At 39.5% G+C, this 22874-nt stretch overlaps 3 protein-coding genes and 1 long non-coding RNA gene across 5 annotated transcripts; 3 read left to right on the plus strand and 1 right to left on the minus strand.

Annotated features, from left to right (window-relative positions):
• The first annotated feature begins 62 nt into the window (after positions 1–62).
• On the plus strand, positions 63–8591 carry LOC137608685 (sushi domain-containing protein 2-like). Its single transcript, XM_068335219.1, has 16 exons — positions 63–253; positions 838–1036; positions 1203–1354; positions 1429–1596; positions 1668–1842; positions 1945–2146; positions 3281–3366; positions 4289–4557; positions 4636–4770; positions 4881–5039; positions 5344–5592; positions 6091–6274; positions 6614–6708; positions 6784–6963; positions 7844–7940; positions 8085–8591. The coding sequence occupies exons 1-16, from the start codon at positions 193–195 to the stop codon at positions 8128–8130; spliced, it is 2457 nt and encodes an 818-aa protein (XP_068191320.1). The 5' UTR covers positions 63–192; the 3' UTR covers positions 8131–8591.
• Positions 8592–9569: 978 nt separating this feature from the next.
• LOC137608721 (heat shock protein beta-1-like) lies at positions 9570–11463 on the plus strand. Its single transcript, XM_068335267.1, has 3 exons — positions 9570–10228; positions 10408–10471; positions 10688–11463. The coding sequence occupies exons 1-3, from the start codon at positions 9838–9840 to the stop codon at positions 10845–10847; spliced, it is 615 nt and encodes a 204-aa protein (XP_068191368.1). The 5' UTR covers positions 9570–9837; the 3' UTR covers positions 10848–11463.
• A 2810-nt stretch (positions 11464–14273) lies between these two features.
• taok3b (TAO kinase 3b) lies at positions 14274–22810 on the plus strand. Of its 2 annotated transcripts, XM_068335761.1 has the most exons (9): positions 14274–14522; positions 14852–14983; positions 15756–15992; positions 16115–16243; positions 16367–16570; positions 16930–17169; positions 17555–17767; positions 17882–18064; positions 20088–22810. In XM_068335761.1, exons 3-9 carry the CDS (start codon positions 15807–15809, stop codon positions 20247–20249), a joined length of 1317 nt encoding a protein of 438 aa, XP_068191862.1. In that variant the 5' UTR covers positions 14274–14522; positions 14852–14983; positions 15756–15806; the 3' UTR covers positions 20250–22810. The 2 variants fall into 2 exon arrangements, with proteins under 2 accessions (XP_068191862.1, XP_068191864.1); XM_068335763.1 differs by lacking the exon at positions 14274–14522 and having other exon boundaries at positions 14606–14983.
• Positions 16984–20226, minus strand: LOC137609025 (uncharacterized). The gene is made up of 3 exons (XR_011038269.1): positions 19675–20226; positions 17861–17961; positions 16984–17118 (listed from the first exon to the last, which is right to left on the minus strand). It is a non-coding gene; the product is annotated as an uncharacterized lncRNA (long non-coding RNA).
• Positions 22811–22874: the final 64 nt, after the last annotated feature.

Below are 22874 nucleotides of genomic sequence, written 5' to 3' on the forward strand. Positions count from 1 at the left end.
AGATATGGTCAAAGGTAACCATGTGAGGATGAATTGTGATGGCCTCTAGTTGATCATTAAAGGGTTGTTTGTAAATGTCACTGATTGTCAGGACAAGGTTTAGAAAAACGCTGAGTAGATCTACATGAGAAGACTCAACAGAAGCAGCTGAATGACAAGAAAAGTTGACCAAGGACCTCTGCCTGTGTGACAATGGAGAGATTCACAGCCATAATATTTGTCCTCCTGGCTTCATGTATCTGCAGGTCATTAGGCAAGTACCCACAAGCTAAACAGTTCACACTCACATAAATTGTTGTTCATCTCTAATATGGATGCCTTTTTTTTTTGCAGTCTTTGTTATAGTCTGAGTAAATGAGAAATCATTTTTGTATGTGTGCTTCAATCATCATAATAGTCATTATAAACTTGATTTAGAGATCACTTTGTGTGTGTGTGTGTGTGTGTGTGTGTGTGTGTGTGTGTGTGTGTGTGTGTGTGTGTGTGTGTGTGTGTGTGTGTGTGTGTGTGTGTGTGTGTGTGTGTGTGTGTGTGTGTGTGTGTGTGTGTGTGTGTGTGTGTGTTTGTTTGTTCTGGTCAGATGTTGGCAGCTGAATAACAACGGTTGCTGGATCTCATTCAGTTTTCTGTGTGGCAGCGAGAGAAAACTTGGACTAGACTGAATAAAAACATCTAATCTAATTTTATCAATATTTGGAAAACTGGGAAATTCCAATATTTTTATGTATCATTAAACACTGATTAAACTGAACCCTCAATGTAAACTGTAAATAACATCTACTAAAAAAATATAATGAAAACGATCAAGGTAAAGACATCTTTCTTCATTTTTAACAGGACAGACATGTGCAGGACGCTGTGGGGAAAGGTTAGACTTGTGTTCCTGCCACTCAACATGTACGTCTCTGAAGAACTGCTGCTCAGACTATAAAGAGTACTGTGTGGAAATATTCCCATATTCCGGGACCATTATGGGCGGGACTGATTTTACCGTGCTTGAGGCACGTTTCAATAAAAGTTCAAAGATTGTATGCAGGTAAGTGTTTCTTTTGTTTATCTCATGGTCCGTTTAACTTCTGCAACGCAAAACATACAAAATATTTAGAAATTTGGTTAAAGGCACAAGAAAAAAAGTTTGCAGAATGAATGTTTAAGAAAGACAAGAAGTATGGAAACATAATGGTGATTCTTTACAACAACAGGTTTGACAATAACACTGACACTGTGGGGTATGTGGATAAAAACAACAGGGGACATTGTATTTCCCCACTGCTATACAAAACAGGTTGGATTCCTGTGCATATCTCTTCAGATGATGGCACGACATTCAGCAGAGTCGGAGCTTGGCTCTCAGGTACAATATATTCTCAGGAACATAGCGTCCATTTGTTGTTGAAATAGCATTAATATAGAATCCCTTTTCTCTAGTACACACTGGAAAGCTGGACTCTCAGTTCAAGGCAACACTGGTCAACGCAACCAAATGGCAGTACTATGGCACACCTAATGTTAGTGGCACTCTTGAAATGACATGGAATACCTCTTTAGTCACAGGAGAAAGGGTCAATTTAGAGCTGTGGGGATACAGAGAGACAGGTTAGTATTCCATATGTGTACACTGCATAGGTCACATGGTTTAAAATGACATGTAAAATGCATTCTTGTAGGAGACCCTTATGGAGAGAACTGGCGTGGTGAGTGGGTGTATCTCTACTCACTTGAGAAGGATCATCCCAACAATGGTTACTTCATGTTTTTGCCCAAACCAGCAGAAAAGAGCTTTTCAAGTTGGGAGCTAGGCTCCATACGGATCAACCCCAGTACCTACCCAGACGGTACATGGTATGTACATATGTTCTCTATTACACAAGTGACTCTTTATGGATTAGAAAAAAGATAAAATTGACATAAATTGCAGCTGTGTTTGCCATGGGTTTCATTTAGGAATGTTCACGCGACGTGGTCTGAGGATCACGCTCTGGCCTGGCATCTGGAGGAGAAGTTCAGGCAGAACTCATCAACTTGGGCCTTGGATAAATGTTTAGCATGGGACATGCTGGAAACCAGTCTGCCAAACTTTATCAGTGAGATCATAGACTGCCCCTGTACTCTGGCTCAAGCGAGGGCAGACACAGGGAGGTTTCATGTAAGTGTGAAGCATTTGGAGCGTTTCATTGCACTGACCCCAAACAGCCTTGAAGACTTAAAGTTTTTGATGCTTCACCCACATAAACACATAAATGGAAAAAACAAACTTAAACTACTACACAGGGGAAATGAAGAATGTGTAAGAGTTTCTTCACAGATAAAATTTACAATATCTGCAGTCACGATGTGCCATGTTAACAAAGGAGGAGTCACAGGATTGAGCCTATATACACTACTACAAACCATAAGCAGGTAATCATTACTTCACAAATAGAACATAAATGTCATGCAGTAACTAAGTCTTCTTCGATATAGATGAACAGAACAGCGCTATCACCAGATGATGAGGATTTTACTACTATTTTACTGTGTGCTGTAGATAAGAATTTGCAGTACAGGTGTAAGTGCCTGCAGCCTCATGCTAACACTCACTGCTTATCAGGTCAAAGTCTTCCGCCCTTATTATAGTATTTACACCCAGCCATTATCTTCACGTTTTGCATGTTTCTGCATCAATGTATTCTTTATTTGTTGGGGTTAGACAGGGTCGTCACTACTTTCTCAACTTATATGATTGACTAATACAGTATATTAACTGCTGGGTGACTTGAAATGAAAAACTAAGTTGGTTCCCCTGTCATTGCAATATAATTATAATATAATTATAAATATATAATTATATAATGATAATAATAATAATAATAATATATAATTATATCTGTGGGACAGGTTCTACCAGTTATTTAGAAAACCATGTTTTAGACTGTGTGTAAAGTTGTTATTAACTCTAATAACATCTAAGCGCATTGCAGTGAGTTTTAAACCAGGTAATGTGTAAAAATAATTGCTAGTTAATCTCGCATGTAGATATCAGTGACATCAGAAATGTGAGCCTACCCAATAATACTTAGCAACAATAGGCAGAATTTGCTAAGATAAGATTCCTTATAATATGTTTTAAAATCTTACACACATTAGCTCATCATTAAACAAGCTTTTGAACAGTCACTTCAGATACAGTACATCAAGCCAAGTTTAATAGCTGGCATTAATTTAGATGGGCAACATCATGATGTTTCAATGGTTGGTTATCAAGTCAAATGGGTGATATACACTGTTTCTCTCACTTTAGACAGACTATGGCTGTGATATAGAGAAAGGGAGTGTTTGCACCTACCACCCAGGAAGTGTTCACTGTGTGAGGGCGATACAAGCCAGGTGAGTCCTTCACCTGCAATGTGAACATGCATTTATCAATGGGTCACAGTTTAATAAAATATTTTCACATCATTACTGAGACTTTTGGGAATGTGACTGGGAAGAACTCATGAAATGTTTGAGAGAATATGTAGAAAAAAGTGTAAAATTTACTGTCTTGACCTTTTTGATGGGTCATTTTTCACTTCGTGTATCAGTTACACATGACACGGTTTCATGAGGTCACGAGTTACTCATTTTGTTTTGCTCAAGATAATAAAGCTACTTATTCGTGATAAGAGCTTGATTTTCACTGATATCTTGAGAAACAAAGTCATTAAAACAACATTAAAAATGTAATTTCCTCTTATGACTTATGATTATTTGGAATCATGGGTGTCATTTTAGCATGCACATCATAACTACAGCACCGACTTATTTAAGGTGAAAGTATCGGTTAAGACATTGACTGAAAGCTGAGGTCAGTAGAAGCTTTAAGCCACTGAGGTATTCCACCGCACTTTCGTGAATGATGCATTGATGTGCATCCTGGTAATCAAAAGTCTATTTCATACCCATTGATTAGTCTGTTTTGTACCCATTAAATTTCTCATTGAATACCACTGATAGTTATTAATATCAAAAAACAAAACATTTAGAGTTAACCTTTTCTTTTAAAACTGTTAAAAGAAGGACAGAACTGCAGATGAAGCACCAACAGGAAAGTTCGACATCAGAGCAAACTGTTCACGTAGTCTTATATGTGCTGATTTATTTTGACATGATGTTAAATCTTAATGTGTGGACTGAAAGACATATATCAAAGCATCCTAAAAAACGTGAAGAAATGATGGTGATTTGTAATGAAATTCCATTTCATGCAAAAATATAACTGGTGCAATTAATTTAATATAAACTCAGTGTTCTGGAAATGTATCACCAGTCCCAGGTATGCAGCAGGACAACAGTGCTGTTATGACAGCACTGGTGCTCAGGTCCTGACAGCAGACTCCATTGGGGGTAGCACCCCAGACCGAGCACATGACTGGGGTTCTCCTCCATACCAGAACCCCCCTCGTATTCCTGGACAGTCGCACTGGGTTTATGACGTCCTTAGCTTCTACTACTGCTGCCTGTGGTCTGACAACTGCTCCTACTACTTCAAACACCGGCCCTCCAGTGACTGCAGGCATTACCATTCACCCAGTTCTGGTAAGTAAAAAAGCCTTATAAGTTGTGTTGTCCGTGAGATTGTTGCCTCAGGTGAAGTCTTATTGTGTGATATTCCAGCTGTGGTGTTTGGAGATCCCCACTTCATCACATTTGATGGTGTCAGCTACTCCTTCAATGGCAAAGGGGAATACACTCTGGTGACCTCAGCTAAGAAAAAGCTGACGATTCAAGGCAGAACAGAACCGCTGAATGGTGAGAAGGCACTGAGGGATTCTCATTTTTTTTCTCAGCAATCATACGTGAACATTTAGAAATAAAAGATACAGATGCACCTAAACTCTTACTGATTCTGTCTCTATTAGGAACCACCATAAAAGCAACAAAACCGACCGCTGTGGCCATGAAAGAAGCGAACTCTGATGTCATCGAGGTGAGGCTTGCCAGTGGCCACAGCAGCCTTGAAGTGCTGCAGAATCAAAAGTCCCTGTCGTTTTCCGAGCAGACTTGGATGGACCTGCATGGTGAGAGCTTCATTCCTGTCACCGTGTCTTTATCAACTTTTATTAACTTTTCATTTTATTTTTGCATTACATATGACCTCTGAAACATGTTTTGTGTGTGTTTTGGCCTGAAAAGGGAAAAATGTCACATGACCATCGTTATGACTTTAGGTCAGAGTTATGCTTTTGTCACCTTATGTCCTTTAACATGTTTTATCCAAACAAACACTGGATGATTTTCCATGTTTGGCCCAGTGTGGTTCTTTAAAATGTAATCTTCATAAAACTACAAGAACTGATTTTCTGCCAAACGTATCTCTTCTAGGTGTGTTTGTGTTTTCTCCTTCCTCCGCAAGTGTAACTGTGATGTTCCCCTCGGGAGCCGGAGTGGAACTGGACCTGAGAGAGGGAACTATAACAACCACGGTGCTCCTGCCAGAGGAGTTCAAAGATGAAACACTAGGACTGCTGGGAAATATGAATGGTGATGCCAGTGACGACCTCACTCTTAGCGACGGCCACGTTGTGCATAACCACAGCGTTCCAGAGTCGGTGTTCATCTTTGGGGCAAGCTGTAAGAAAGAATGCAGTTTATGCACTGAAAACTGATGTTATCTACCAAACATAACTGTTGGCTAATGACTCCATTGCAATTTCCTCCGGGATTATTAAAGTGTCTGTCTGTCTGTCTGTCTGTCTGTCTGTCTGTCTGTCTGTCTGTCTGTCTGTCTGTCTGTCTGTCTGTCTGTCTGTCTGTCTGTCTGTCTGTCTGTCTGTCTGTCTAGACAAATAGGCATCTTGTGAGTATCAGTCAGTATAATATCAGTATAAATTACTGTTATAAAGGTATTCTTCCAATATGAGTCAGTGCAGCTTGACATATTTTAGGACCCTGACCATGGCAGTTAAAGGATAGTCCACCATGTCTGTATTGTTTGCTGTAATTGAATATTTTCTTCAAGCAAGAAAACATTTATATTTTTGTAGACATCAGCACATTATCTGTCCATCCATTTTTTTTCTCTAAGCACTACTGTGGTTTTAAGTCTGTATAATTCCTCTTATTTTACAGGGGCTGTCTCCAATGAATCTGCCTTGTTCACATATGATTCAGAATACCTTTTGGAAACATATTACTTTGCTCCAAGACATGACAAAAGTTTTGTTCCGGTGTTTTCTGTTCCTGAGACCCCAGATGATCCGTTAATGGAAGACGTATCGAAGATATGCACTGGAGAGGGCTCTCAGTTCTGTAGGTACGTCTGGAAACGGTTATCAACTTTTTTTTCATTATAAAATTAATGAATTGCATTTTATTTATTTGTTTTTATAAAGCAAACATCAGTTAAAGTTAATTGCCGTCTTCATGTGTGGCACTGAAGGGAGTTCCCACAAAAAAACCCAACTGAAAATAATGGTTATCTTGACAGAACAGATTTGTAAGACAAAGCATGTGATTTACAGGCATGAATTGTAGAATGCAGGGAATTTAAAGCTTCATTCATCTGGGGATGAAAGGAAAAATGACCTGGGTTTTTTGTTTTCTACTTTGTTTTTTTGTACTTTATTTCCTGATCAGTGTTTCTATACTTTAGGTATGATATCCTGGTAGGTCGTAGCCCCACAATTGGCAATGCTACCAGAGTGTCGTTCCAGACTCACCTTTCTCTTGTACAGGATCTAAAGCCGGGTGAGTTTAATATTGTATATTACTGTGTATAATATTTGTATGGTTTTAAGAACTAATTATTATAATACTGTGTAGTGATATCCTGTGGATGGATTTCACCACCAATCAATGGAAAGAAGAACGGAACCACGTATTTACAAGGAGCTAAAGTTCAGTTTTCCTGTAATGACGGCTACACACACAGAGGACCGGAGGAGCGTGTGTGCCAGGAGAATGGCCGGTGGTCTGGAGAAGACACATCCTGCATTGTTTACAGTATGTGTGCATGTTTGTGTTCGTTTGTGCTTGTGTGTCATTTCATCCATTTAATCAGCATTAAGATGCATAAAATATTTAAAATATTCTCATGATTTGACTTCATGACTCATATTGACTTCAAAGAATAGGCTTCCATCACTGTGGCAAAAGATTATTTGTACATGCATGTGCCTAGTTTTTGTAACAGTATCTCAAGCCATGTCTGCCATTAGACTTGTTACTGCGTGAATCTTTAAATGTGTACGGCACAGCTTATCATAAACATTATCATAAACATAAAAACATTTCCAAACCTCTAGATATACAGGGGTTGACACTCGCAAACGTGTAGACAAATATGTCCATGTGTAGAGATTATGCTGCACTTTACAAACTCATTACACAGAGGAATTGGGATACAGGTCACTTCATGACACCTAACTTTATTGTTAATATTAATGAACACACAGTGAGTATGATAGAGTTTCTCAAGGCTCTGTTGTGCACAGCAGAAACTTTAGGAGAAATATTGTTCTAGTAGTAGAAGCGTGTCACCAGTACTGTATTAGTGGAATGGAGACATGCATCGGAATATGTAGGGGCGCTTGCAAGACAATCATTAATAAATGAATGAAAGGCTCATAACAACAGACATGAAGAAGCATCTTGGATGACAGTGAAACAAATTCAAACCTTTACTTTAATTCCAGTTGAATTTATTCAACACAGAGAAGAAGAACTCAAAAATCAGCCCCTTTTTGATTATAATCGAGGAATTTTCACGTGTTTTGCCCATCTGTCTGAAACTTTCAGACTATCTCATGAAGGCAAGCCGATATTCACACTAGTATTTTCCTGTAATAATGAACTTGTTTTAAACATTGTTGTTATTTTTTAGGTAATGTTGCAGGAATTGTGGCCGGTTCAGTCATCGGAGCTGTCGCACTGATTGTGATTATTGTGACAATTGTACTCCAATCCAGAAAACAAAAAAGGTGTGTATAGCATCGTTATTTATTGTTAACATTGCGTTTCTCCTATTTATTATCTTCAAATGGACCAACTGTGTTAGAAGACATGTGATGTTATTTCCTGCAAAAGAACAAAAATGTATTTTATCTCCTTTTTTTTAATTTCAGAAAAGCTGCACAGTCAGATGAAACTGAGGTAGTTGAGGTCTTCTGAATCCACTTCTCACTTTACTGACACACTGTAAATATATGAATCTGCATAAACTGGAGAATTGAAATGTGCACGCATAAATATGCTTAAAAAAAAGGAAATTTCAACCCTCACCTCACCTGTAGCACCCTCGCCATCCTTACAGAGTACAGGACTATGAACTACAACTTTAAATGATTACAGTGAGAAAACAGTCATGAACGTGAATTGAATAACTTAATGATGTAAATTGATTCACTGAGCTGTCTACAGTCATTAATGATATAACCTACTACTGCTTAAATATTCCATTTTTTGTTCATTCATTATTAAGAGTTATAAAAAAGAGTTTAGTCATCTCAGTCAAATAGAAATCTACCATTTAAGTTGTATTGTTCTTTTGTCAAATTACAGTATAATGCATATTTTTATATATAGAGTATCATTTTTCAAATTGTTGGACAATAAAGTTTTTTGATACAGTATATTATTTGTTTTATTTCAATTTGACTCACATGAACCTATCTAATCAATTTAAAGCATTGTCACCACAACCTGACTTGCACATAGCGTGGATGCAAGAAGCGCTGTTGGCTTTATCGCTTATTTTATTTTATCATAAAATGTGCCTTGATCAAGCACAATGTGTCCATCAAAATACTGAGTAAATATCAACTGTTCATTTTCATTTTCACATTTTTTAGTGAAATTCATGAAATGGTTCAGGTAATTGTCCCAAATCACTAAAACCCTGTCTCGTCTTTGTCTTTGGAAAGCAGGCTTAACCTGAGATGTTAGTTGCAGCCTAACGATGTAAAACTCAACTGATAGTTGATGAATCGTGGTGTTTGCAGGCTTTTTTTTTTTTTTTTTACAAAAAAAGAAGGAACTCTGGCCATCGGCACTACATTGGAAATATTAATATTCAGGATCCAATCGCATTTCAGCTGGTGCCAGCATTCCAATGGATTTTGGAATGCTTTGGTATGAAAATATTATAAAAGAACCATTGCTCTTGGTGACATTAGATTTCTAATGAATATTTCTTTCTGCATGGATCTGCACCTGTTCAGTATTTTCTATTTGATGTTGAAAGACTTAATGTTTCTTTCAACCCCTGTTTATTAAATGAACATTTTAAGTGCTAGATGCAAAATTCCTCACCAGGACTCCACTGACTCAGTCTTTCGATCCATCATCAAGTTATTTCCAATCTTGTGTTTAGTGACCGAGTTGTTTACTGTGTGACTCTGAATGTACGTTCTGTTCCTTCACACAACACAAGGCTGTGATTTTACATGGACAAAGGCCACCAGTATGTGACAAGACTGCAGAGGCCCCTGTTGAATGAACTGTCTCCTTCCTGCTTCCAGAGTCATCCAGCAACAATTCACCGGAGACACACCAGAGATATAAATACAAGTAATTAGCATTATTCTGTCCTGGTCCTGGGGCAACAGAGGAGTAACACACCAGCTCATGATACAGCAAGACATTCTCACCCTTGCGATCACACTTGATGCTGTAGAAGTGTTGAAATGAATCAGCTGGTTATTTAAAGTGTGTGAGCAGCCTTTCCCTCAGACCTCTGCTCGCTTTCTGTTCAGGATAAAAATAAGGCTGGTGTATCCTTACGGTTTGTGTTTACTAATCTGGACTTGTTTGTCAGCGTGGAGCTGCAAACTTTGCATTTGTAACACTCTTCTACATTCTGAGTTCATCTTCTAGGACATGGGTGAGCAAAATAAAATTTTACCCCGTCCCATTTTCAGCCGGGATGTGAACTGGGATCCTTTCCCAAACTGGACGCAGCCAAACCGCATCTTCACACAGGATTTTGGACTCCCTCCTTTCTTGGAGCCAAGTGATCTGGACTGGATCGACTGGGCAAAGAGGAGATTGGGATCCTTCACTTTGTCTCCTGGGTACACACAATCACCCCTTCTGCCTCTTTTCAGTGTTCACCCTGCAGGGTTGAACCAAACAGGTTCAAGGCTGCTGAGAGGTGGAGTATCGGAGATCCAAACAGGACAGGACAGCTGGAAGATTAACCTGGACGTCAATCAGTTCCTGCCCGAGGAAATTACGATCACAACAAAGGAGGGGTATCTCCTAATATCAGGTACAGTGTACAAGCTTCTTTATCTAACAAGCTGTTTATGAGCTTCAAAGAAAGACATTTAAGAAACACTTAGTAAATGTCCCACACACAGAGAACTTGAGCAAACCAGTTTATGCTTTTGTGGACATTATTTTCTTTCTTCCTCTCAATCTTTTCTTGTTTTTTTTTTTTATTGTAAGGAAATCATGAAGACAGGCAGGATGAGCATGGACTGATTTCAAGGTGTTTTACCCGAAAATACAAGTAAGTTGTCCCTGAAAATACAAGCAAAAATGAAATTCAAGTCATCACAAGCAGGTTGTTGTGTGTTTTAATAGAAATGCATGGAATCAGCAATAACATACCATAAAGCAGTCTGCAATCTGGTCAAAGATGACAAATACTTAAGGGATAGTAGGATATTTCTGATCAGTACATACAGATTTAAGTGTTTTAGTCATTGCTGACTATGCATTCCAGGCTGCCAGATGGGGTGGACATGCAGCACATCAGCTCTTCACTTTCTGTTGATGGAGTTCTGTCTGTAGAAGCCCCCACCACAAACAGGTCCGCCAGCAACCCAGCCAATGAGACCGTCATTCCTGTTCAGATCAGACAAACAACGGTCTCGAAAAAGTAAAACTCTTTGAGCAGAATTTTCAAAAAACACTGATGTAGCAGAAGTTGGGTGTAGTTTATAGAATCAATGTAACAAAGAACAAAATGTCTGCTATCTACAGCAGCAGCACGTGTGTTCTCTTGCTATAAATTTATGTGTAGTTCCAATTAATTGCCACTTGTAAAGCACTGATATTCAGCTTCTTTCAGTTTCAAAATAAAATATACACTTTCATAATAAAAGAGTAAAAGAATTTGTACGTTTTTGTATTTAAACAACATGTATGATCTGTGACCTAGAGTTTTAATTGATCATGCCAAGAAATGGCTATTTATGCATAAGGGCCTTATTTACCGGACGACATAAATGGTGTGAATAAATTAGTGCTTCTCTGTCATGTGACAATATAGCAGAAAACATATTTGGTTGATATTTTTTTTGTCCTACTGAGGAAGATGGGCACAGTAAACGCTGTTGCTCGGAATCATTTCACACAGACACACACACACACACACACACACACACACACACACACACACACACACACACACACACACACACACACACACACACACACACACACCAAAAATAATACTTGTACTGTATAGTCTTTTTCATTGATGCTGGGCGGCAGTGGTGGGCGGCAGTAGCTCAGCAGTAGAGCGGACGTCTTGGCGGTTCGATTCCCGCTCCAGCCAGACATCTTCGGACTGTAAGCTGACAGTGGGAGGTGTCAGCTCACCTCCCAGCCACAGCCGAGGCGCCCTTGAGCAAGGGGCTCAAGGGCGCCCCCCCCCCCCCCCACAAGCTGCTCATTAGGGCGCACTCCGAAGTCGAGACCCATCCCTCTCTTGTACTGGTTGTCATTAACTGCATGCCTACAGGCCCCTAGTGTGTGTTGTGTTCAGGGGCCTGTATACTATGTTTGTGTGTACTCTGACTAACACACATACTGTATATACATGTATGTCCAAAAAAAAAACTGGGGTGGAAAACATAATTTCCCCATTGTGTGCACGAATAAAGTGGATTTAATCTTTTAATCTTTGTCTCTTATGGTGTTCATCAAATTTGTCCACTAGAGAGCGCTACTGACCTATAATTAATTGTGTCTCGTTTGAACGTTTTTCTCAGTCTTATACATAAATTGTATTTTTTTCTAAATTTACTTATTTTATTTAGCTCCTCTACAACATAGTTATATCTCATTAACTAGATGTCCTAATTTTATTTCACCTGTTTAATTCCTTCTTGTGAGCAATACAACTCTGTGTGTGTGGGGGGGGTGCGTGTGTGCGTGTGTGTGTGTGTGTGTGTGTGTGTGTGTGTGTGTGTGTGTGTGTGTGTGTGTGTGTGAGAGAGAGAGAGAGAGACAGAGAGAGAGAGAGAGACAGAGAGAGAGAGAGAGAGAGAGAGAGAGAGAGAGAGAGAGAGAGAGAGAGAGAGAGAGAGAGAGAGAGAGAGAGAGACGTCACTCGTTTGATGAGAACCACTGAAAACACACAATTGAAGTCTAGCCCTGACACCCAGTGCCTGTAGTGGGTATCACATGTTATTTTATTTAAATACAGTACTCGACTTGTTTTAAATGCAGTACCAACACAAAGATTAACTTAATGATGGGAATAATAAAAGAGGAAGAGAGAAAATATTGTGAAAGCAACAATTGTTCATTACTTTATTTAGTCATTATCCAAACAGTGGTCGGTTGTAATTGGCAAATGCTTGAGAAATCACGCAAGTAACAAATGAATAATCAGTTTTAATAACCAAAAAGGGTGGCAAATTAATGATTAATAAAAAACATACCTGTGAAAAAGAGAGGTAGATGGAGGTTGGATATTGACTTTTATTTATTATATTTTATTTTATTTTTGATGAAATAGGGAAATAAATATATTTTACTACATTGGATAACATTATGCATCTTCAGTTCTTGTGAAATACCTTGAGTCAAGTACCTTGGGTGTCCAGCACCCCAAGTTACTTTTTGGCATTACAGTATATGTTCTTAAAGTTGATAGAATATCTAAGGCTACCACTTTTGGTCCTGGCCACATCTATGGCTGCTAAAAACAGAGATTCTCCTGGCCCTCCTTTAAGTAATCAACTTATTTCCCTGCAAAAAAAGGTCGTAGTCGTGGTGAGGAGAGTTTACAGTTTGATGGGCTGAGGATTGCATCGGTGCTTTTTGTAGACAATGTGGTCTTATTTGCCTATGAATGGCTTGAGATCCCCTGGACAGAGCTTGTGGATGTGGCCGGTTAAAGGGAAGTTAGGGGCTCCCTGTTGAAGCTGCTGCCCCCGCGACACGATTCCAGATAAGCGGCGGAAAATGGAAGGATGGATGGATGGATGAATGGATGACTGGATGGATGGATGGATGGATGGATGGATGGATGGATGGATGGATGGATGGATGGATGGATGGATGGATGGATGGATGGATGATGGATGGATGGATAGACAAGATGGTATTATAATTTTGATTTTACTTCTGTTACATAATCAATGCTATATTTATAAAAATCCAAGTAAAAATTGGGCATTTAAATTGGAAGTAGATAGAATTATTTAGGCAATTTCACTCCAGTCACTTCCATTCAGTAACTTCAAGGACAAGGAAATTACCACCACCTACTTCAAATTTAAGCCCCGTCCACTTAAATGGAGACAGGCAATATAGTGCTTTAATTACATTTAAAAGTATATGCAGAAAACTGTGTTAATGCTCATCTCCCTGCAAAGAGTATGAAAAAAACAGTGTACACTAATGATTGGGACCTCAAGACTATTCTAAAGGATTTTTTTCCGTGAAATAAATTTCTGTATACAAGAGAGCCTCCTCGCAGGTCTGGTCTTAGATCCGTCGCTGGTATCAGCAGCAGCAGGAAGATGATCCAGTGTGTTCATTCCATTGGAGAGGCTGTACCTGTTGTGTCTCTGTCGCCCTCTAGCGGCCCCTGGCGTTACGCTGAGACTTGATTGTTCCACGTCTTTCTTTTCTTTATTATTAACAGAAATGTCAAAACCCAAATAATTATCAGAATCCACAGACAAAAGGAACAACCGGGGGCGAAAATATCTCAGTGTCGTATTGATGCAAGTTTTATTTTCCTATGTTTCTGTACTGAATAACGTTGATTTATGACAGAGTACGCTGTTTTATACTTGAACATGATAATACTGTGGGGGTATGATTTAATTTTAAACAGATATAACATGCATGTATCTACAGATTGTTAAACAAAATTTTTCACTTAGTTAATTTGTCTACAATAAGCCTTTTAATCATTTTTAAAGAAATGTATATCATGCATTGGTGTGATAACTTTGGACATTTGAGACGTGTCTGTAGTATTGCGTCGTCTCTTTAAAGGAAGGGGGAGTGTAGACGAGGGACAGAGGAAAGAGATGAATAGAAGGCACCAGAAACACCTACCATGACCAAGTGCGCTCTGAATGTAGGACAGAAATTCGAGTGGAATACAACCGGATCATCAAGCGACATATTCGAGGGAAAACCATGTTTGGATGTGTCTTGTCTGATTCCAATATTTTTAAGTATGGTGCCAAATCCGATCATTGGAACACGGGAAAAGTATTTTTCCTTCCAAACATTTCTTGCATTTTGAAACGGAAAAGGAGAGTGACAGTGCCATACATCCCTGAGCTATCTTTCACCGATTATCAATGGTAGGCATTGCATAATTCACTCTTTATCAACCGGAGCCATTTGGCTCATCCTCTTTGAGAAGAGGGGGACGCCAGGAAAAAAAAAAACCCGACAAGGCTACATGTACTAGCTGCCTTCTCGGTGGTGTCTGCAATTGTCTGGCAATGCCCTTTTCTCTCTTACGAGGAATTTACAGACAGTAGCGGGGGACGCGCCGGGGAAGGATGCGTTTAAAGCTGGACGTGTGCTGCATTCAGGGAGATTCGGCAATAATAGCAGAAACAGCGAGTGCGACGGGCCTGGGAAGCACCCAGCCCCACTATCTCCTCCTTTTACTCCCCCCCTGCAGGACCATGCTTGCGTGAGGGATGAGGCTGTGCACAGGGACACCAGGCCAGAGCTGCGGCCTACTTCTCACAAGAGCCGGCCTCTCGACTGCAAGATCCGTGAACGCATCGCCACCAACAAATCAACATCTTTGGTACCCTCTCCTCCAATTTCATAGTAAATGTGTGCCTGCCCGCGCGCGCGTGCCAAGTCGAGTGTGTGTGTGAGCGTGAGCGCGCGCGCATGTGTGTGTGTGTGTGTGTGTGTGTATGTGTGTGTGTGTGTGTGTGCGCGTTAGCAGCGGGGGTTGAGGAGCGGAGAGGGAAGGGGTGTCTGTGTTCTCAGCTGTACATCTGTAGTCATGGTAACCAGATCCTGTTAATGGATGTCATTTCTTCCATCCTCAGCTCCCCTCTCAGCCTCCGCTTTCATGCGTGTGCATTGCATTTATATGTATTTCATATAAAACTGCCTGATGTCTGTTACAATGAGATTCAGTCACATCTTGTCAGTACACCGGAAGAGGTCGTACAGATTGATCGAATAGTAGCATCGTAGGAATACTAGCCAGCCGTTACAATTGATGCTTGATTAATTCATGTCGCTGCAAATTAGCAAGAGTTCATTCTTAACAAAATTATTGGAATGAACCTGCTTCTGTATCCTGATGAACTTCACCTCTTTTGCGTGACATTGTCACTGTAAACCCTAAACAACTGTCAGACCTCTGTATAATTCATCAACCATTATGTTCTTTGGTTACAGTGGATGTGTAATAATCTGCAAACTGATTACCTTCTAGCAATCGATCTGTTTTGAGGCCATTGTCAGCTGTCTGTCTTCATATCTCTCCACTACCGTGTCAATTGTTCCTTGTCTTCCTGTGTCGTTTCTTTCACTTACTGCTTCTGTGCTCCTCTGTGTAGGTCATCAGGTAGATCCAGGAGCATGAGCAGGACTTTGAGCTGCGGGAGCAGATGTCTGGGTATAAGCGCATGCGGCGGCAGCACCAGAAGCAGCTGATCGCCCTGGAGAACAGGCTAAAGGCCGAGATGGATGAGCATAGGCTCCGGTTGCAGAAGGAATTAGAAACACATGCGAACAATACTTACATTGAGCTGGAAAGACTGGCCAAAAGACATGCTTCTCAAACAGACAAAGAGGTACAGCCTCGACAGCAGCTGTTATTTATGAATGAGGTGGAAACTGCATCTACATTGGCATTTATGTCAGTGAGGAAATCAAAGAAGGGTGATTATTTTAATATTTTAATTTCTCTCCACAGATGAAGTCAGTTGCAGCTGAAGAGAGGAGGATCCAGCAACAGATTGTTGCTCAGCAAAAAAAAGAGCTGACTTCTTTCTTAGAGAATCAAAAAAAGGAGTACAGACTTTGCAAAGACAAGATCAAAGACGTAAAGTTTCTGATCCTAAACGTCACATCTGCTCACTGTGCAACACATTCTGTCTTCAGGTAACAATCTGCTTTCATTCCGTTCACTTGTTTTTCTGCACTTTCCTTTGTGATTGTGTCACAGGAGATGAGTGAAGACCCCTTTACACCCAAGGAGGAGAAGCAGGAGCGTCTGTCCAGGCACAAAGAAACAATACAGCGCTCTCAGGCTGAGGAGGAAGCTCATCTGCTGGCCCAGCAGAGGCTGGTGTACGACCGCAGCTGCCGGGCCCTCAAACGCAGGAGTCTGGTTAGGAAGCACGAGTTTGAGCAAGAGCAGCTTAGAGAGGTGATGGGATTTCCTGGTGACTTCAGGATAAATCATAAATTAAATGCTTGCGTCACAATCTTTTGTAGTAATGGTAGTCAGGCTTACTGATCACCTTCATGCATTCAGTAATATCAGAGTTACCGTTTGCCACTTGTGTTTCTAATCAAAACCCAACAACGGCATTGAAAGTCAAAGACAGGAATCTTTCTCATTATTACCCTTCCTTAACTCAATGTAAATGCAGCATCACTTTTTTAAAATTCCTTCAGTGGGCCAATCAGGCTTAAGCATGTGAGAAGTAGCTATACCAGATCAGATCATTTTTATTTATACCTTATTCAAAGGAAAATCAGTGAGCTTCATAAAACTTCTTCCAGGAGCTGAACAAGAAGAGGACACAGAAGGAGATGGAGCATGCCTTGATGATCCGGCAGGACGAGTCCACCCAGGATATGGAGCGCAGGCAGCTACAGATGTTGCAGAAGCTCCGTATCGAGCTCATGCGGCTGCAGCACCAGACGGAGCTTGAAAACCAGGAGGAGTACAACGGCCGGCGGCAGAGAGAGCTGCACAGGAAACACACTCTGGAGCAACGGCAGCAGCCCAGAAACCTCAAGGTGCCTGAAACTTCCTTCCACTCTATGGTTATGGAGTTGATATACAGCAAACTATTCATAACAAATGTAAGAGTGTCTTTACAGAAACATGTAGTCATACATAACTGATTTAGAATGGAAGCTCTACAGTAAATTACACACAGGAAAAAAATTAATCCTTTCATCGGCATCTTGAAAAGGTGAATTTCAATTCAATGGGATTAGTCAAATAGAGATATTGCAAAAGAAGCATTTCATTCTTTGAAATTCAATTGTTTTCTGATGTTTGTTAGAATTATTTTGACATCTAAATGAACTATAAATAAAATCTTCTCAGCAGTAACTGTGATTTTTCCATCTGAATATGACATAAAATCACGTTAATTCCTTTTTTAATCCTCTTTAGACGCTGGAAATGCAGATCAAGAAACAGTTCCAGGATACTTGTAAGGTGCAAAACAAGCAGTACAAGGCTCTTAGGAACCATCAGCTGGAGGTCTCCCCTAAAGGCGACCACAAGACCATCCTGAAGAGCCTGAAAGAGGAACAGACTCGCAAGCTGGCTATACTCGCTGAGCAGTACGAACAAAGCATCAACGAGATGATGGCTTCACAATCAGTACGAGTGTCCTGATACGTCTCGGCATGAATCGAAAAATACATGTATAGAGCGTGTACGTTAACCCATGGTTGAAGCTGTACTCAAGCTTACCTGCTTCTGTATCCTCTCTAGATGCGATTAGATGCCGAACAGGAAACGGAGTGCCAAGCTCTGAAGCAGCAGTTGAAGCAAGAGATGGAGCTCCTGGATGCCTACCAGAGAAAAACTCAGTCACAGATGGAGACTCAACACGAGCGAGAGCAGCAGAAACTTGAGCAGAAGGTCTCCATACGCAGAGCGCACCTTGAACAGAAGGTAGGTCTAAGACCAACGCCATTTTAATAAGCTGAAAATAAACCCACCGCTGTTTCATGGCCACCTCTGGATGGATAGTAGCATGTGGGCAGATAGACAGATAATCATGCAGATATCTTATCAAATTCTACTATTTAGTGCCCTCTAGAAGTTACAGTGTTCATTACAACCTTACAAAAGTGTTGTCGGGAAGTGCTTCAGTTGCCTGTGGTTGCATTGATTCTAATTGCATTAGTGGTTCCAGCAAATGTTAACAGGTAGTTGAACCTAGGATAGGTGGAGGTGGAACCAGCTATGGGTGAAACTGCCATATGCTTCACCTTCATCCTACTAATGAAACTCATTCAGGGCTGTAAAAAAGGCCTGTCAGCTATCTCCAAACTGGTTGACCAGGTCAAAGGTTACGTTGTTCATTGGGTGGTTGCATAGGATGGTTATTGAAATAAAACAGGAAGGGATCCAGCGATTCAACCCTCCTCATCCTATTGAGGTCGGAACAGTTAAGCACCCACATGTACAGTCTCATGCATTTTGCTTCTGTTGTTAAAGAAAAAAGTTGGTAAAGATACGATATTAATTAGTTATTTAATGACGTACAGAAATTCCTCAGAAATACAATGTGCAATAAACTTTCAATTTTTCAATTTTGCTTTATAAATAAATGTCTTTCAGTCCCTAAGGACATAGTATACTCAATAGAAAACGTATATAGATCAAAATGTCTTTAAAAATAGTATTAATACAAACTAAACTAAACTCCACGGGGGATCAGACTTTTCTCCACTGACATATAACAAAAATGGTTTAAGGATTAAAATATTTAGATATTTTTTTCAATTTTTGTTTTGTTTTTCATGGTGCCTAACTATGAGCTCCACAGACTTTAAATCTGTTTGCATAAATATAAAAGCATGACATTTTTTCTGTGTGTTTTTCAAATATTTTTTGTGATTACATTTTTAAACAGACATTCATTAATTGTAGTGACTTTGGTAATAACATGAATTTAAATATGTTTTTCATGAAGGTTGACATGGAATGCATTCTCAAATATTTAACAAGAACCAATGCAGTCAGAGACTGCAACATCCCAACACCCCTGAATTCAAAATTGTAACCTGACCTACTTGCACAGGTCAAAGATCAGAGCTAGTGCTCTGACCTACTTTCATAGATCAAAGCACTAGCTGTGATCTATTGTCTTACTCACACCGGCCTTCTCCCTCATCTATCTATCTTATCCAATTCCTGAGTGTACAAAAGTTGAAATTTGCCCTTGACCTACTTTTCTCAATGTCAAGGTCATCATCTCATTTTCATCCCCTTTGCTGCCCGAGTAATGTGCTTTTTGTTTCATCTTTCTATCGGAAACGGTTGCGAATATATTTGGTGGACTAACGGACTAACACACAAACTCTGGCAATTACAATACATCACCGCATTGAAGCGTGATGTAATAAATTACCAGGGAATTTGGATACATACATTCATGTCTCCTCATACAACACATTCAAATACTGAATCTGTAAAACTAATAGCGTTCCTATGAGCCTTTGCTGTAGCAAAACATCACATCACTAAGATTTTGAAATATATGACACCTAACGTACCTGCCATAGTGTCACTGAACCACCAGCATGGATATGCAGATTTTATCTGTGTTCAGTCTTGATTTAATTTGCTTCACTTTTTAATTGATCCCAATTTGGGGAAAGAATTGAAATCGTGAGGCTTCACTTTGCTACGATCCATGCGAGTGCATTCGATGAAGGTGACTGAGGAACAACTTAAATTGTGGGGAAGCTTCATAGGCGACAAGCGATGGAGTTGAAAGTGTTGCAGAATTCTCCTTAACAACTGAAGAAGAAGGGGACTTCATTTCAAAATAATATGACTTCATACAGCTTGAATAGACCAACCCAGGCTCCTGACAAAAAGAAAAGAAAAGAAATTACCGTCTTAGCAGGGGAAACAAGTGATTAAATCTAAAAGAAAACCTACCGTTATGTTCTTTTGACTGCAGATTGAAGAGGAACTGGCTGTACTCCAGAAGGAGCGTACTGAAAGAATCAAGCACTTGTTGGAACGTCAGGACCGAGAAATGAACACTTTTGACACAGAAAGTAGGAGCCTCGGTTTCGGAAGCCTCGGCTCTCTGGACTTCCCCAAAGAAGACAACAGATGAAAATGGATTTATCTTTGGAGGACAACATATCCATGCCGTTTTCATGTCCGCTCAACCGTTTGTCACATCCATGGTGACAAAGCTGGATAACTTTCTCTGTTGCTTTTCTTCTTTCTCCTCATCTTTGATTCAAGGTGTTAACGTGCAATGAGAACTTCTTTTGTGAAACTTGAAGGGGGGGAAAGTAAAAAAACAATCTACAGCCACATGTCAATAAAAATCAAACCTACTCAGTGTAACTCAAACTTCTGTGTTCAAAATAACGGACTCTTTCCTCCGTCCCGTTTCATTCTTTTTGGTATGAATTGAATAAATCAGGAAATTTAGTAAAATTGGCACTTTGATATGTTTAAGTAGAAACCCATCATGTTTGTGTGATGCTTAAGTGTGTGTTACATGGAGGGACATTGTGGAATGTGAGTTTCGGACTCCCCCGTGGTAAGCTGCTTTGTCTTTTTTGATTAACTTTGTTTTATTTTGTTGTATTTATTTATGCTCTGAATGTGAATATTACTGTATGGGGTCACCAGATGAAGTCAGTTTATTTATTTTTTTCTTCATGAGTCATAATTCCATATTGCGCTTCTGCATACAATATACTGTGGTCCCTCTTTTCTAGGCAACAGTTCTTACTTTTTTTAAATTTGATTCGTAGGTTCAATTGGCGTTAGCTTGATCAACCTGTTTATCTTATCACAATTCAAGATCCCACTTGGTAAAACTGCTTATTATTGCATGCACTTTAAGGACAAATTCAGGTTGTGAAGTGAAGCATGAATCTGTCAGAGATTTTAGCTGTTTGTAAATAAAAGCATTTCTTTTTTTTTTTCTTTTTTTTTTTGTTCGTTTTAAGCCTATGGTTACCGAACATAAGCGCCATATTTGATATGATAATTTCACAAATGCCTTTCTTTAAGTTGTGCCTGATGCAGATTTTAGTTACGTGTTTGTTATATCTATATTTCATTTGAGGCTGGCACCATTTTATTTGTCTTTCATCGAAAATGTGTGAATCGTTTAATGTTCACCAATCTTGTAAAGGAAAATGGTGAGAATTGTGCTGTATAACTTTTGATATGAATATTTGTACATGAGAATATAGCTAGAACATACAGAGACACTGGTCTATTACTGATAATAGAACTTAATGATAAAGGTTTTGCTTCGTTTTTGTTTTATAATATAGAGATATGGTCATACAATAGTTCAATATATTGGTAAGTCAGATCACTAGGCTCTCAGATTGTATAAAAGCTGGTGAACCACAGACTTCCTATAATAATCAATATGATGTTCTTTTATGGATCAATGGTTCTGTAAAAGCAAACACGTGGGTCCAGACTGCATTTGAGTAATTCGTGTCTAATGCTCAGATTTACATATTTTTGCCATGTTCATTATCGTCATTGAACAGGTTGCACAATGTTTCCATTTATAGTGAATGGAAAGATAATTGTTTGGTGCTTGATTTCTAAAACCACCTTTAGCCTTGTAGTTTTTTGTCTTGGAGAGATGATTGATTTTTACAAAATGTAAACCTGAAGCATTTTGAAACCCCCCTCTGAGTCAAAACACTACTACGTTTTTCACTCATGATATATTTAGAGTATCCCATGCAGTGAAACTCTCTAAAAGTGAACTATGTGTATGAAAAATAAATACTATTTTGTCATGGGTCAGTTTTTCAAACATTGCTTAAGATGGTTGTCTTGAATGCAACCCGGGTCTATTCGACAGGTTTTTCTATCCTGTTCTTTCCCTTTTCATTTCAGCGCCTCAACTTGTATTAATGTTTGGTTGTATTCCTCACGGGGCTGAAAAGAGGAAGACAACCCCGGAATTAAAAGTATTTTAAATGGAGGAATAAAGCGACATTCAATTTCTGATGGCAATACAACTTCAGTTTTAAACCTTTAAACCTAAATTCTGAATATGTTGTGTTTCAACAGAGTGTGTTCTGAACTTGAATGGCTACTCTGGATTTTTCAGCCTTTTACATTTTCACAAACTTTCTGAAATTTGATGAAAACATTTCACATATGCAGTAAGGCCTTTTATCCGGTCACAGACAGCTGAAGCCTTGTGGATAAGTTGTTGTTTAAAAAAAGTGCCATCGGGGCGCTTGAGTAACGTTTGCCTGAGAGCTTCAGAACAGTTACGTACCGACAATTTGTGTGAAATTTAAGTTATTAGAAAAAATGTATTTAGTTAGAAGAAAGGGGACTTTCCTATACAACTTTATTCACCATTTCCTGTGCAGTTCAACGACAAAATAAAAGAAATTCTGTTGAAAAAATACAGCTGGATTTCTTATTGTCTGTGGTTGAATTTCCTGTAATGGTCTCTTCTGTGGTGTGGGACTACTGTCTTTGCTGTGATATAACCGCTGTGACCCATAACCTATCAAAAGCTGTGTATTCTGACTTACTGTCAGTCTACCACACAAATGCAGGTCAGAGTCTTGAACAAGAGGGGAACAAGAGGTGAGAAGGAAGTTACACTGCAGAGTATCCAGTGTTTTGGGCTTCTTTAAATTTCTTGGTTGACCTGCTTCATTTAGGTGATTTTTTTTTTTTTGTCTTTGAAATACCGTCAGGAATCTTTTTTCTTGAATTGCCACCACCT

This window comes from Antennarius striatus, chromosome 15 (assembly GCF_040054535.1).
Source record: "Antennarius striatus isolate MH-2024 chromosome 15, ASM4005453v1, whole genome shotgun sequence".
Taxonomy (NCBI): domain Eukaryota; kingdom Metazoa; phylum Chordata; class Actinopteri; order Lophiiformes; family Antennariidae; genus Antennarius; species Antennarius striatus.